The sequence below is a fragment of the Erythrolamprus reginae genome, unplaced genomic scaffold, assembly GCF_031021105.1.
Source record: "Erythrolamprus reginae isolate rEryReg1 unplaced genomic scaffold, rEryReg1.hap1 H_1, whole genome shotgun sequence".
Taxonomy (NCBI): domain Eukaryota; kingdom Metazoa; phylum Chordata; class Lepidosauria; order Squamata; family Dipsadidae; genus Erythrolamprus; species Erythrolamprus reginae.
In genome coordinates, this window is record NW_027248462.1 from 2847914 (window position 1) to 2863685 (window position 15772).

The window sequence follows — 15772 nt, forward strand, 5'->3', positions numbered from 1 at the left end:
CTTTGATGTAAGGAAGGATGGTGGTGCCATTGTCCTGTTCTTGATCTTGTTTTTTGGGGGGTGTCTCTTTATTGATTAGGTTTGTTATTGTTTTCTCTTTGAATCCATTAGAAATTAGTACATCTTTGAGTTTGTCCAATTCAGTTTTTAGGTGCTCATGGTCAGCTAAGCGTTTGGTTCTGGTGATGAGAGTTTTGGCCACTGAGGTGATTTGTGCGGGGTGGTGGTGTGAGTGTGCATTTAGATAACGGTTGGTATGGGTTTTCTTTTGGTAGATAGTATGTCCTAGGCTGCCATTGGGTTTTTTATAGACCAGTACATCTAGAAAGGGAAGTTGATCATTGATTTCTGTTTCCATAGTAAACTGTATTTTGGGGTGTAGGCTGTTGAGATGTGTGATCTTATTTTCAAGAAAACAGAGAATAGAATAGAATAGAATAGAATAGAATGGAATGGAATGGAATGGAATAGAATTCTTTATTGGCCAAGTGAGACTGAACACACAAGGAATTTGTCTTTGGTGCATATGTTCTCAGTGTACATAAAAGAAAAAGATACATTTGTCAATAATTATGAGGTACAACACTTAGTGATGGTTATAGGGGTCAAATAAGTAATGAGGAAGCAATCAATATTAATAAAAATCTTAAGGATAAAAGCAACAAGTTATAGTCATATGGTCATACAGTCATAAGTGGGAGCAAATGAGTGATAGGAATGATAAGAAAAAACTAGTACTAATAGTAGGGCAGACTTAGTAAATAGTTTGACAGTGTTGAGTGAATTATTTGTTTAGCAGAGGATGGTGTTTAGGAAAAAACTGTTCTTGTGTCTAGTTGTCTTGGTGTGCAGTGCTCTGTAGCAAAATTCTGAGGGTAGGAGTTGAAACATTTTATGTCCAGGATGTGAAGGGTCAGTAAATATTTTCCCAGCCCTCTTTTTGACTCGTGCAGTATACAGGTGCTCAATGGAAGGCAGGTTGCCGGTAATTAATAATAATAATAATAATAATAATAATAATAATAATAATAATAATTTATTAGATTTGTATGCCGCCCCTCTCTGAAGACTTTTCTGTTTTTTCTGCAGTTTTGATTATCCTTTGAAATCTGTGTCGGTCTTGTTGGATTGCAGAACCAAACAGTTATAGAGGTACAGATGACAGATTTAATGATTCTTCTATAGAACTGTATCAGCAGCTCCTTGGGCAGTTTGAGCTTCCTGAGTTTGTGCAGAAAGAACATTCTTTGTTGTGCTTTTTGATGACATTTTTTATGTTAGGTTACCATTTTAGGTCTTGAGATATGATAGAAGCTAGAGATTTGAATGTCTCTACTGTAGATACTGTGTTGTCTAGTATAGTGAGATGTGGTAGGATGGGAGGATTTCTCCTAAAGTCTATCACTATTTCTATGGTTTTGACTGTGTTCAGTTCTAGATTGTTCCGGTCACACCACAAGGTTAGTTGTTCAATCTCCTGTCTGTATGCGGTTTCATCATCTCGAATGAGACCAATCACTTTTGTATCATCTGCAAACTTCAGTAGTTTAATAGATGGATCGTTTGAGATGCAGTCATTGGTGTATAGAGAAAAGAGAAGTGGGGAGAATACACAGCCTGGGGAAGGGGGGTGGCTGTGCTAATTATACAGGTATTTGATGTGATTTTGCCTACCTACACCTGTTGCTTTCTGTCTTTTAGGAAGCTTGTGATCCACTTACAAGTGTGTTCAGGTATAGGAAAAAAACCTCACACAAACAATTACAAACAATCTAAAGATGTTTAATTAAATCTGAGTACAAAAAATCACTAATCACATTTCTTTCCTTATTAAATATTCCTTCTTGTTCATCTTGACATAAATGAAATTATAACAAGATCAGGGAGATTTCTCTAAATTCCACCAAGGTAAATTAATGTATGAAATAACCCATAAAAACAGATCATAATAATCTAACAGTAATTCATTAAGAACAAATACAAAAAGATAATTACTTTTCTTTCCTTATTAAATGTTTTTTCTTGTTCATTTCAGGTCTCAGTAAAATGATGTAGCATTTGGGGAAAAATATACACCCTAGTATACCAGCACTGGAAGATAAGATAGAGAAGATCTCCACAGCTACCATGTATTTCCCTTTGGTGCTCAGGTAGGTTGGAACAAATGTCAGCCAAACACTACAAAAGACCAACATGCTGAAAGTGATGAACTTGGCCTCATTGAAATTACTAGGAAGCTTCCTGGATCGGAAAGCAATATTAAAGTTAACAATAGCCAGGAAGCTCATGTAGCCCAGGACAAAGTAAAACATGATCACTGAGCCTTCATAGCATCCCATTATGATTTCTCCCTTCAGTGAATGCAGGTCTTTATCTGGAAAAGGAGGAGTAGTACTCAGCCAAACAGTGCAAATTCCCACTTGGATGAAAGAACCCAAAAGGACAATAGAAATGGTTAGTCCTTTGCCCACCCATTTCCTCAGTGCAGATCCTGGTTTAGTTGCTGTAAATGCCAGAATTACAGTCATGTTTTTTGCCAATATAGATGAAAGTGCCACTGAGAAGGTAATGCCAAAAGTTGTTTGCCGTAGAAGACATGTCATCTTTTTAGGTCTTCCTATGAAAAGGAAGGAGCAGAGGAAGCAGAATAGAAGGGAAAGGAGGAGGATACAAGTGAGGCTCCAGTTGTTGGCTTTGACAATTGGAGTTTCTTGATGCATCCAAAATATTCCAAGCATGAGGATTGTAATCAAAGATAAAACAATAGCCAAAATAACAAAGAGGATTCCTAAAGTTTCATTATATGAAAGATAGGTAAACACTTTGGGAATACATTGATTTTTTATATCATTGGGATACTGATTTTCTGGACATTTCATGCAGATATCCATATCTGGAAAAAGAAAAAAAAATGTTTTTCCCCAATATAGCATGCTTTCTATGATTATAGAATAAATTGAATATGAATAATATAAATACATGTTACACATTTTGTAAACAGAGAAATTAAATAAAATAAAATAATAAAATAATAAAATAATAAAATAATAAAATAATAAAATAATAAAATAATAAAATAATAAAATAATAAAATAATAAAATAATAAAATAATAAAATAATAAAATAATAAAATAATAAAATAATAAAATAATAAAATAAAATAAAATAAAATAAAATAAAATAAAATAAAATAAAATAAAATAAAATAAAAAAATAAAATAAAATAAAATAAAATAAAATAAAATAAAATAAAATAAAATAAAATTAAATTAAATTAAATTAAATTAAATTAAATTAAATTAAATTAAATTAAATTAAATTAAATTAAATTAAATTAAATTAAATTAAATTAAATTAAATTAAATTAAATTAAATTAAATTAAATTAAATTAAATTAAATTAAATTAAATAGTTCACAAATGATGTCAAACCTGGAAGAAAGAATCAATCCCAACCACCCTTAATTTTATAACAAAAGTCCTGGAATGCACAGAAATGACAAAACTGACTATGGAACTTCAAGATAGAGATGAATCAGATTTTTACAAAGCTTGGAAAAAACTGTATAATGACTTAAACAAAAGTTATTGATCAAGGCAAATGGTGAAGACATAATTGGAACCCTATTATCTGGCTATAATCAATTGTTCATCATCATAAATATGATCTAATAGATATTAAAAAACAATAACAAGAAGAACAAGTAAGGGGGTAAAATACATCCATCATAGAAACCATAACACTAGATCGCACACCAATGACAATCAACTGAATAAGAACATAAGGACATAAGAAGAGCCATGTGAATCTGGCCAAAGTCCATCGAGTACAGCATTTTGTGTCACACAGTGGCCCATCAATATACACAAGGATCTTGAGTAGGAAGAAAAGGCAAAACCTTCCCTTAGTATAATTGATACATTTATCTTCAAGGTTGAATAGATACACATATTCATACAAAATTAAAATCATCTGGAATAAATTTAAATATCTTAAAATTTGAGCTTTAAACCAATTCCAAATGGTGATAATACATATTATTACAGTTATTTATGCGCTCTCCTACCTGATTTTCCCCCCTGAATTTTATGTCTGTATTATGTTTATATACATATTTTTTCTTTCTGTTTTTCTTTTCTTTCTTTTGCTCTTTCTTTTTTTTCTCTCATTTTAATGTGTATATTTAATAAAGATTATTTCTTTTTTTAAAGGAAACAGAAACAAAAAAACAAAATAAAATGATTGGGCTGGATTTTTGCTGGTCATTTTGGCACAGTTTTATCTTGTTTTGTCCTACCTATTTCATCAGAGATCTGTCCTTCTGAACATGGCACACAATCATAGCAACAAAATTTCTCTCCTTCCTTCTTCTTTCTGCTGGAGCCTGGATAGCAGTGCTCATTGCACACAGAAAGAGGAAGCACCTGAACAGTAATATGTAAGAGAGAATCAGAGAATAAAACATCTGCATTAAAACAGCTTTATTATCTTTATAATTATTATCATTATTTTTATTCATACCCACTGTAGATTCAGTGGGTATAAAAAAGGTTCATGGTATATATTGCCATCCTATATGAAACCCTTCCACCTCTCACAATACTAGACAACACAGTATCAACAGTAGAGACCTTCAAATTTCTAGGTTCTATCATATCTCAAGACCTAAAATGGTCACCTAATATCAAAAACATCATCACAAAAGCACAACAAAGAAGGTTCCTTCTGCGCCAGCTCAGGAAGCTCAAACTGCCCAAGGAGCTGCTGATACAGTTCTATAGAGGAATCATTGAGTCTATTATCTGCATCTCTATAACTGTCTGGTTTGGTGTTGCAACCCAACAGGACTGATACAGACTTCAGAGGATAATCAGAACTGCGCAAAAAACAATTGCTGCCAACCTGCCTTCCACTGAGGACCTGTATACTGCACGAGTCAAAAAGAGGGCAGGAAAATATTTACTGAGCCCTCACATCCTGGACACAAACTGTTTCAACTCCCACCCTCAAAACGTCACTACAGAGCACTGCACACCAAGACAACTAGACACAAGAACAGTTTTTTCCTGAATGCCATCACTCTACTAAACAAATAATTCCCTCAACACTGTCAGACTTTTTACTAAATCTGGTCTTCTATTTCTACTAGTTTTTCTCATCATTCCTATCATCCTTTTCCTCCCACTTAGGACTGAATGAATGTAACTTGTTGCTTGCATCCTAAGATTTTTATTAATATTGATTGTTTCTTCATTGTTTATTTCACCTCTATGACAATCATTAAGTGTTGTACCACCTAATTCTTGACAAATGTATCTTTTTCTTTTATGTATGCTGAGAGCATATGCACCGAGACAAATTCCTTGTGTGTCCAATCACACTTGGCCAATAAAATTCTATTCTGTTCTATTCTATTCTATTATTTTGGGCCAGCCCGGTGGCAAGAAACTATTGGAAAAAGATTAAGACCTGGGTAAAAGAAATGACAGAATATGACATAGAGTTAAGACCCAAGAAATACTGTACTTATTAGGGATTATTAAGGGGCCACACACCAAAGCAAATCATATCATTATACATATATTAACTGCTGCCAGACTAGCATTCACACAGACTTGGAAGGATGGAAATACTCTGACAGAGAATATGATAATAAAAATAAATTGATGGACTGCACTGAAATGACAAGATTTACCTATGAACTACAGAATAGACAGAGTTTTTTAATGTTTAGGAAAATTTTTATAAGTGGCTAAAACAAATAAACAAACAAACAGAAATAAATAGTAAATGTAAATACTAACACCAATGAAAATTAATATTGTGATAATTAAAAATTTGGTAGATAGACAAATTTGTGCTGTAGAAATATGAAATGTAAAGATATTTGTGTGCTTCGTTATTGTATTTTGTTTTTGTATTGCTTTTAAAACTCAATAAAACTATTAAAACAAAATAAAAGAGCTTTATTAAACAGCTTAGTTGAAGAAGCAGAAGAAAATGAAAATAAAAATTTTAGTTAATGAGAAGGAACTGGCATTGACTTCTCTGGATGTTGTACAGAAGACCTGAATGGCAGAAAGTTGTCCATTCATAGAATGTGATAAGCATTTGGACTACTTCTAATGGATTCTTCAGCTGATGCATTTTCTGAAGATGACTGAATACAATCCAGATTCTTTTGTGACCAAAATGTGTAAAAACAGAATGTGGTACCATAGGGCAATTCCTGACTTACAATCACAATGTGGTGCAGAATTTTAGTAATGTGAAATACATGATTGTTAAGTCAATTGCATGTTAGCAAAATGGGCATTATTTTGCTGGAAACTAACTAAAAACTCTGCAGTTGATGGTTATATGGGACACTAGCAACAGTTCATTAATCTGAGCCAGTTGCCATATTATTTATTTATTTGGACGTATTTGCGGCCGTACTCCCAGAGGACTCTGGGCGGCTTACAACCAAATAAAATGCAATATAAACCCCCCTAAAATAGTGCAAAATAATTTTAAACCCACAATTAACAATTAAAACAGCTTTAAAAACCATGCATGTCTTTCCTGGTTGGATCCTGATGGCATGCCATCTGATCAATGATCCTAGGCCTGCTGGAAAAGCCAGGTCTTTGCGGTTTTTTGGAAGGCCAGTAGGGTGGGGGCAGTCTGTATTTCAGGAAGTAGCTAGTTCCAAAGAGATGGAGCAGCCATAGAAAAGGCCCTACCTTACAGGCCCCTCAGCCAACACTTTTTAGCTGAGGGGACCCAGAGAAAACCAATCCTGTGGGCCTTTATCGGTCACTGGGAGCTATGCAGTAGAAGGCGATCTCAAAGATAGTCTGGCCCTAAGCCATGTAGGCCTTTAAAGGTAATAACCAACCCCTTGAATTGTGTCCAGAGACCAATCAGAAGACAATACAGTCTGCAGAGGATTGGTGTAGTGTGTGTATACCTAGGTGTACCCACAACAGTTTACATGGCTGCATTCTGGATCAGCTGCAGTGTTGGAATGCTCTTCAGGGGTAGCCCCATGTTGAGCACATTCAATAATCCAAGTGTAAGGTGATAAGGGCATAAGTGACCATTTGGTGCTTTACTTTTGTTATTAACAGGTTCTTCTCACCTGATTAAAGCTTCTGTGCCATACAATTTGATTTTCATTAAGAATTAATTCTTTGCCTGGTGGAGCCCAAGGTTCCAATGTACCAACTTTGACCCGAGAATAGGAATTATTGGGGAAAGTAATCCAGTTTTCAACATCAAAACCCGTAATCAGTTCTCTGTTTTCATCAAATGTAATTGTCTCTCCCATATTGTTGTTGAATATGATGCTTTGCAAAAAAGAATGAAACTGTGTTTTTTTAAAAAAATGAAATAAATTAACAGCAAGATTTTCAGATCATGACAACTAAATAAAACTATTCCAAGCAGAATAGCTTGAAATATACTTTCAAATAAAAATGAGGATTGAGGGTGATTTCAAGTCAATGTTGACTGCTGCCTGGAAAAGATTCTACATTTCTTTTGGCAAAATGTCCAAAATTGGCTTGTTATTACATTCTTTCTAGGACTGAGAGAGAATGACTGGCCTAAGATCATCCACTGGCATGAGCCTAAACAGGAGCAGAAGTTACATCTCCCAATTTCCATTAAGTGCCTTAATGACTTCACCAATCTTTTTGTCATCATATATCTTTCATATTTTATAATCACAATCTTTCTCTTTCATACATTAACATGTTGCCTATTTTGTCAAAATATTGAACAAGATGCTGTCTTTAAGATAGAGATTTATGCTATAGAAATTATTATGTGCGTTATGACAAATATCTGTATGCAAGAATTTTCAGGAACACAACAGAAATTTACTCAAAAAAATCTATTTAGAAAACCTGCAGGTATTTTGCGATATAGAAATTGAATGTACTCAAGAATGGATACTGAAATGTCTTTCTCAAATTCCATGGTGAAATGGCCAGTCCTCATTAGCACAGATGGATCATTTAAAAATGATAGCCAATCCAAACATATTTTACCTTTTCTACTTCCCGAACCTCCAAAATAACACCCAAATTAAACTTAATATATTACTTTTTCTATCTCTACAACATCATTTCATAGTCTGTTGTGTTCTTTGTGGCTCTTAAAATCCAAAACAAATTAACATGTAAAGCTATAGGGCTTAGGAATATCAGCAGTGGCCATTTCTGAACAAAGGCTATGAATCCAGCAAATTATGTAGAATAGAAGACTACTAATATAACAGTTTTTATTTTTTGTAAGAGGAAGAGTTTTCTGCAAAATTCATTGGTAAACAGTGCTATATGACATCATTCCAGGGATGAGTTCTAAGATGCCTCGCTGCCACTTCGCTTCCTCCCAAGCCATAGAGCAAAAAACAAGACCACATGTACAGTGCAAGAAACTCAGCTTTTGTGCATGTGCAGAAGGAACAAACATGTTAAAAAGTTCTTTTAAAAAAATCTTTTTAAAAATCTGTTTAAAAAAAAAAAAGACGGCAGCCCCTGAATGAACTGGTTCCATGAGGGGCGGCATACAAATCCAAATAATAAATAAATAAATAGATAGATAGATAAATAGATAGATAGATAGATAGATAGATAGATAGATAGATAGATAGATAAATAAATAAATAAATAAATTTGACATTACCAGTGGATCAGTACCAGTTCGACTGCACCAGTCTGAACCAGGAGGAACCTACCTCTGCATCATTTCCAATAACATCACTGGAATTAGGAAAACATGATGGCCTAATTGAGCAGTATTTGTGTAGAAATTAATAAAATACCTGCCATGGTTTTAAATTCTGGAATAGTACTCGCTCTGTTCCTACTGCCTTTCTACATTTGGCTTTGGACTTTAGTAATGCATGCAAAGCATGTACCATAATATAGACTGCATTGTAAATGTTGTAACTGTGTCCACTCATGGTCATTTCAAATAATATTGTTGGCAGACTCTCTAACTTCTCATCTCCAGTACATAATAGGTTGGTATTTTCATTTATAGCAGAAATCTGTAATGAGCAATCAAATGCCTGCTCCCAAAAATTTTGAATGAAATTGTCTTCTTTTGCCCAGAATGCCCTTACAGAATGAAGAAATTCTTGGAATCCATGTGGCTCTTTGGAATGAACTGTGAATGATAGAGCACCATAGAAACTCTGTATATCCCACAGTCTCTGAACAGACAGTGATTCAAAATTCCAGTGTGATGTAATAATCCACACTTTACCTAAAGGTGGCCATGAAAACACAGATGCTACAAAGATGATAACTCTCAGATTTTCCATGGCTGGAACTACTCCATAGACTAAACATACCTTGACTTTACTGTTCATAAACAGTTCATCATATCTTAACTCCATTGTAATTAAGTTTATATACTCTTCCAGAAATGCCTTCCTGGGTGTTCTAAATATGAACGCATAACAAATGTTGTTTTGTGAAAGCAAGAGTTCAATTTTCTGCAAAAACATATCACCATAGTCATCATCCACAGCCAAAAGCCCTATCCAATTCCATCCAAAATACTGAAATAATTGAATAATCCCAGTATATTGATGCATTTCATTTGGAACCATCTGGTACAAGGATGGGAATATATTTCTATCTCCACGTACTGGAGAAAATGTTCCATAGGCAAGCTGAAAGGCAAAATATAGCAAATAATCAGAACCACTACATAGAAATTCAGACTTAAGTTGGTTGGTGGAAGTTACATAATCAGTTCATATATGCATAGTAAATGATAATATCAGCTAAAATGGTTGTCTATCTATTTCTGAGCAGATTTTAACAGAACATGAAAACATTTAAGTCATAGCACAATATCAAAAGCCAGGCATTTATGATCTACAAAAGTCTTCTAGTTTGACTACTTGAAGGGAGACAGGTAGGAAAAACAGAGTAAGTTCTATATACCAACCACTTTAAAATTCAATGCCAACAGAAATTTGCTAATCTTCAATATTGTGGAAAACTACAAAGAATTCCAAAATATTTAATTATTCCTATAATTTATTAATATTTATATTAACTGAAAGTACAATAAAATATTCTCCTAGATTTTCCACCATGAAAGTCAAATCTTCAAAATGGACTAAAGGTGTTTTAAGAATGGAAGATATTAAAGAGATTGGGATTTTTTGGGAACCATCTCAAGGATCTACCTGTGGTATCTTGTAGTTGGCAAGAACTGTGGCCATGTTGAATGAAGTCTCTGTGAAACGTCCTCCAATAGCAGTAATAAATGTTTTCTTTAAATCACAGGTAAAGTTGGGGACAAACTTCTGCTGTGTAGACAGTAAGCTCAGGATTGCTTTATAGGTAATCCTTGCAGGGAAATAGTTGTTCACAATGTGGAAACCCAGTGTGATGTTCGATAAGAGTTCAGGATTCCTATTTATCTCCTTAATAGTAAACACCAAAGCAAGGATTTGCTGATACATCTTTGGCAGAGAACTGAAATGAAAACTACCACTTTAACTTAAGTGTTTCCTATCCTTCCATTGTACTTGTGCACTCAAAGCAATAAAAGTGAACACCATGAGGTTCAAAGTCACCCATAGAATCATCTCTACAAGTAATTGAGAATCCAATACTTCAAGCTATAGGTATTGAAACTCAACAGAAATGGGTAGAAAAGACTCTAAAACCCTGAAATAAGCATACTCTTTAAAAAGGTTATTTTACTTTGTCTCATTGCAAATGTTAAGGAAAAACATATGTCACTTCAGAAGGGTGCCTGAGATAACTGCAAGAAAGCAACACTTGTTCCTGCCTTGAATAAAGGTGAGCCTAATCTCCAAAGTACCTGAAAACAGGGCAGGAACCAATGTGTGGAAACAAATCATACAGAGAACCAACCTAGAACTAACTAATTAGTGGATGCTCCACCACAACTTACTCCAGAAGTTGTGGTGCTCCAACACTGAAGGTTTTTAAAAAGAGATCGAACAACCCTTTGTCTTAAATGGTATGAGATAGAATTTGAAAACTTCCAAAGTGCCTTTCCACTCTCTTTTTCTGTTATCATCATAATCATTGTTGACAATTCCCATGTAATGAAACACAGATTTTCCTATAGATAAAATTTATTTATGACTTCTAACAGAATTACCATAATAGTGGAATGTTTTCTCCAGACAGATTCTTTCTTTTTCACTGTGAATTTTCAGTCTGTGTGTTTGCATGTTTGATTTGTTGTACTTCCACCTTCTTTTAATTATTTAATGTCTTTTGAACTAATGCCATGGTGGTGGTGGGGAGTATTTGTATTTTAGAAGATGCTTTGCAATGTTCATTTTTTTGTTTGTGAGATAATCTTCCTTATTGTGTTCGAATTAAATAAGATTCTGCATGGGGTACCATATCTTAGAATAAATAAAGCTCCCATGTGTTTACTTTACCTTCCGTTTAGTCATCTGAAGTAATCTAATCACAAACAGAGAGAGTATATCTGTTTTGTCTTACTCCCATCAAGGTAATACCCTTATTATATGAGGATTTGAGGAAAAAAGCTTCAAATGACACTTCTCTATACACTGTTCAACAAATGATATGAATATAGGTAGAAGCACTGCTAGTACTAGTCTCATCTTCTGACAAATTGTCATAAACTATTGCCAATACTTTATGAATCACAAAGTGAACATCAGAATAAACATATATGGACTTTGTGCAGTATGTGAAGGCATATGGAGTTTTCTACTCAGTAGACAACTTTTTACACTTCAAAATGAGAGAAAATTAACAGCATTAAATCAGTAATTAACAGCAAATTCCCAATGATATTGGGATATGAAAATCTTCAAAGACTTATCACTATAATGCTGCTGCTTAACTCTTTTTCACACAATTATTTTGCACTTATTGGTCTGAAGAAAGGAAAATAGAATTATTTACATAACTTCATTTATTAAGGTCCGAGAAGGATCTTCTTTGAAGGAAGGACTGTTATGAAAGAAGAAAGCTTGAGAGACAATTGCCCCAAAGATAACATTTCCTGGCTGCGCAAATTGATGGGCTATAGGAAGAGGGTCATCAGGTATGCTACAATTCATAGCGTATGTTTTGCATGTGATATAAAACAGCATCATTGCTATCAATTCCATCCTGATGTTGACAATTTCCATCCAGAAAAAGAGATGATAGAGAAATGCAGAAAAATATCAAATTGCTGCACCATTAAATTGCATTGTATTTTTTCATTATCCTTCTATACTGTTTATAGTCTCTAAGACAATTGCCACAGTACTAAAAAAAATTATTTGAATTAATGCTACTTTTTAATAAGATTATAATTGAGAAGCTACCTTTTGATCTTCATTTCTTTCTTTGAAAATTAAAAGTAGAACACTTTTTCCTCATTGTGTTTAAATTAGATTAATATAATTATTAATGGTCAACTAGGTCTTAAAGTCAATAAAACTTCCACTTATTCAGATTTCTTCTATGATCTCGCTGCAAGGTAAAGATAAATTCCTTTATCTAAAAGTGATCGGAGAATCCATGCACAGGGAGAAAATTTTTCCATGTATGTATTACTAAGTACATCCTCTCATTTATAAACATTAGAAGAAGAAATAAAAAGGGGGGAGTCAAAAAATACAGAAACAATTGAGAAAGAACTAGAGACAAAGCAGCTTGGAATATGAAATGAGGATTAGAATACAAATGCTTCAAATGATAGCTCTCTATACCCTTTTCAACAAATTATATTTTGAAGATACATAAAAGCATTCTCGTTAGGCTGACTTTCTAACAATTAAGTTTAATAAGGAACCTATAATTTGGACCCTTGGGGAAATAAAAATAAACCTCCTCCCCAATTCTCAATATTTTGCATATCTCTCCTGAGAAAACTGCTTGAACTATGTATTTAATAACTATAAATTGTTTTGATATTTTTTTACACCATCAAAGTGCCACAAGTCATTTTTTATCAATTTAGTTACCCAAGTCAACATTCATATATAATAAATTGATAGCAGTGATTAAAACTGAAAAGTATAGTAGGTAAATCTAGTATACTAGATTCATTTTCATGCATACATTGATCAATCTAAGTTGCCCACTAAAATCAAATAAATATTTTGATAACAGAGGTAACAGTAACAGAGTTATAAGGGACCTTGGCGGTCATCTAATCCAACACCCTGCTCATGCAGGAAACCTGTACCAGGGATTCAAACCACTGAACTGGCAACCTTTCTGATCGACAAGGTCAATGTCTTAACCACTGAGTGATTTTAATATTTATCTGAGATGTTATACACAATCTGCTCCAACAATTCTCCAGTCGATGCAGAAGGATACCATGGTTGATGGTATCAAAAGCTGCTGAGAGGTCAAGAAGCACCAAAATAGAGGAATATCCCCTATCTCAGGCCTGCCAAAGATCACACATCAATGCGACCCAAGCATTTTCTGTGCTGAAGCTGGGTCTGAAACCCGACTGATAAGGGTCTAGTTAATCAGCTTCATCCAATCATCACTGGAGCTGGAGAGCCACCACCTTCTCAACAACCTTACCTATAAAAAGAAAGTTGGAGACAGGCCAATAGTTGGTCAAAATAGCTGGATCCAAAGACGGCTTTGGAGGGCTGCACAATTGCCTCCTTTAGTGGGGATGGAAAGCACCCCTCCCTCAAGGAAGCATTAATCACTCCTGGATCCAGCCTCATATCACCTCTTTGCTGGCCAAAACCAGCCAAGAGGGGCATGGGTCCAATTAACAGGTGGAGGAGCTAATTGTCCACTTCATAGAATTCACCAAGTTAAACATGTCCTATACAACCAGTCAGCATCCAGGTCTGGCCATATTTGAGAAACTTTATCGGTAAGAAACTGTCCAAACTCCTCAGCTCTACCCTGTAAGGGCTTGACTGCTTCCCCCATGTCAAGGGTAAGGTCATGGTAAACAGGGCAGCTGGCCGTGATTCTGCAGATGCAATTAGGATGGAAATATGTGAACATTATGCTGCCTGATTCGCCACTAGATAAGTCCCAATAAAGGCTCTTAACAGTGTTGGGTAAGATACAGATGTACTGCATCTCCACTGTTGGAATATCATGGTATAAAATACCATGGTGATCTAAAATAAGAGTGCAATGAAGAGTAATAAAGATGATAAGGAGTCTGGAGGCCAAAACATATAATGATTCTATCTAGTCTAACAAAGAGAATGGCTAGTACTTGAGAGGCTATCACAGAGAAGAAGGAGTTAGCTTATTCTTCAAAGTACCTGAGGGCAGGAACAAAGTTATGGGTAGAAGATCATTAAAGAGAGATCCAACTTAGAATGAACTATAAGAACAATTAATCAGGCAACGATGAACTCCTGGAAGTTTTTTAAAATGTATATATAAAATCTTGAAAGCAATTTATATCTTTCTCATAAAATATATATTCTTTTGCACAGCCTCATCCCCCAAAAATTCTTTTTTATAAAATGCTATATCTAGTGAAAAGAAAAGATTTTGAAAGCGTGCCCTGATTTTGTCTAATTTATTTGTCTGAAGAACTATCTGAGGGATCATTATACCATTCCAATATCCCAATGTATAGTAATTTTCTTATGAAAATGCACAAAGTTGGTTTATTAAATGAGTGAAACAAATTACCCTTTCCAGCATGTAATGGTGTATTACACTTGTTGATATGCTATCTTAAATTTGTATTATCCAAGTTCTCAGATTCTTTATTTATAGTTTCCTTCTCCACATCATGAGTAGAATTTGCAGCTCAGACAGCATCTGCCAGGATTCTCTGTATAAATGGGAATAGTATCACACTGTCTTTCACTTTATGATTGATTATAAGCTAATAACATATACTTTATTTATTTATTTATTATCAATCTTAACAGATATAACAATAAACATGATTATGAATAGTATCTCACAAATTGTAGCAGAGAAGCCCTTACTGCAATACAGTGTACCTCCTCTACCCAGGGTCTGCCAGGATACTGAAATAGCTACATTCCTGGTAGAGTGCAAAAGGTTGGTAGTATTAACTCCTGAGCTTGATGGTAATGGGAGTTAACCTTCAGAATATAGATGGGATCCAGATGAAGGACCACCCTATCCTGATGTAGAAGACATAGATCATGCCTTACAGAGAGTGCTGACAGCTCAGAGATCCTCCTGGCTGAGGTAATGGTGATCACCTTGTAGGTCAGATGGCAAATGGAGAACCTACCTATAGCTTCATATGGAACTCAGGTAAGAGAGTCTAGATCCTAGGTAGGGAACCTGTGGGACAACCAGGGGATGTAGGTGACAACACCCCCCCCCCCCCGATGAAGGTGGAGGTTGGGCAAAAGAAGGGGCCTCCCCAAGCCCTGAGGGAAGGCTGCCACCTGTCTGCAGATGATATTTGGAGACAGGCCTTTATCCAGTCCATCCTGCAGGAGCTTAAGCAGTCATGGGATCTGGATACAGGTAGGTGAGTATCTAGCTTGGGTGCACCAGAAGCAGAACCCCTGACAAGTCACAGATGTTGATCTACGCCTGACTGAGGGAGTCCTGTTGTAGTGGATGGTTCATGAAGGAGCCACCAATAACACTTTTATATTGGCAAACCAGAGCTGCCTGAGCCAATTAGTAGCCAACAAAATAACCTCCAACACCTCCTGTCCTATCTTCTGAAGAAACCTGCTGATGATGGCGCTCCGAGTTTGCGTAGAGGGGCGGCATATAAATCCAATAAATCTATCAATCTATCTAATCGTATACTTTT

At 34.9% G+C, this 15772-nt stretch overlaps 1 protein-coding gene across 1 annotated transcript; it reads right to left on the minus strand.

Moving 5' to 3' along the window:
- Positions 1-1991: 1991 nt before the first annotated feature.
- LOC139155317 (vomeronasal type-2 receptor 26-like) lies at positions 1992-10475 on the minus strand. Its single transcript, XM_070730437.1, has 6 exons — positions 10197-10475; positions 8814-9671; positions 7125-7352; positions 4299-4425; positions 3922-3927; positions 1992-2893 (listed from the first exon to the last, which is right to left on the minus strand). Exons 1-6 carry the CDS (start codon positions 10473-10475, stop codon positions 1992-1994), a joined length of 2400 nt encoding a protein of 799 aa, XP_070586538.1.
- Between the last annotated feature and the right edge of the window lie 5297 nt (positions 10476-15772).

Excerpts from the sequence above, each read along its gene's own strand:
- LOC139155317 (XM_070730437.1), bottom strand. The coding sequence starts at position 10,475 with ATGTATCAGCAAATCCTTGCTTTGGTGTTTACTATTAAGGAGATAAAT. Across the intron at positions 9,672-10,196 it reads CCAACTACAAGATACCACAG|CTTGCCTATGGAACATTTTC; the intron begins GTAGATCCTTGA and ends TTTGCCTTTCAG. Across the intron at positions 7,353-8,813 it reads AGAATTTAAAACCATGGCAG|TTTCATTCTTTTTTGCAAAG; the intron begins GTATTTTATTAA and ends AAAAAAACACAG.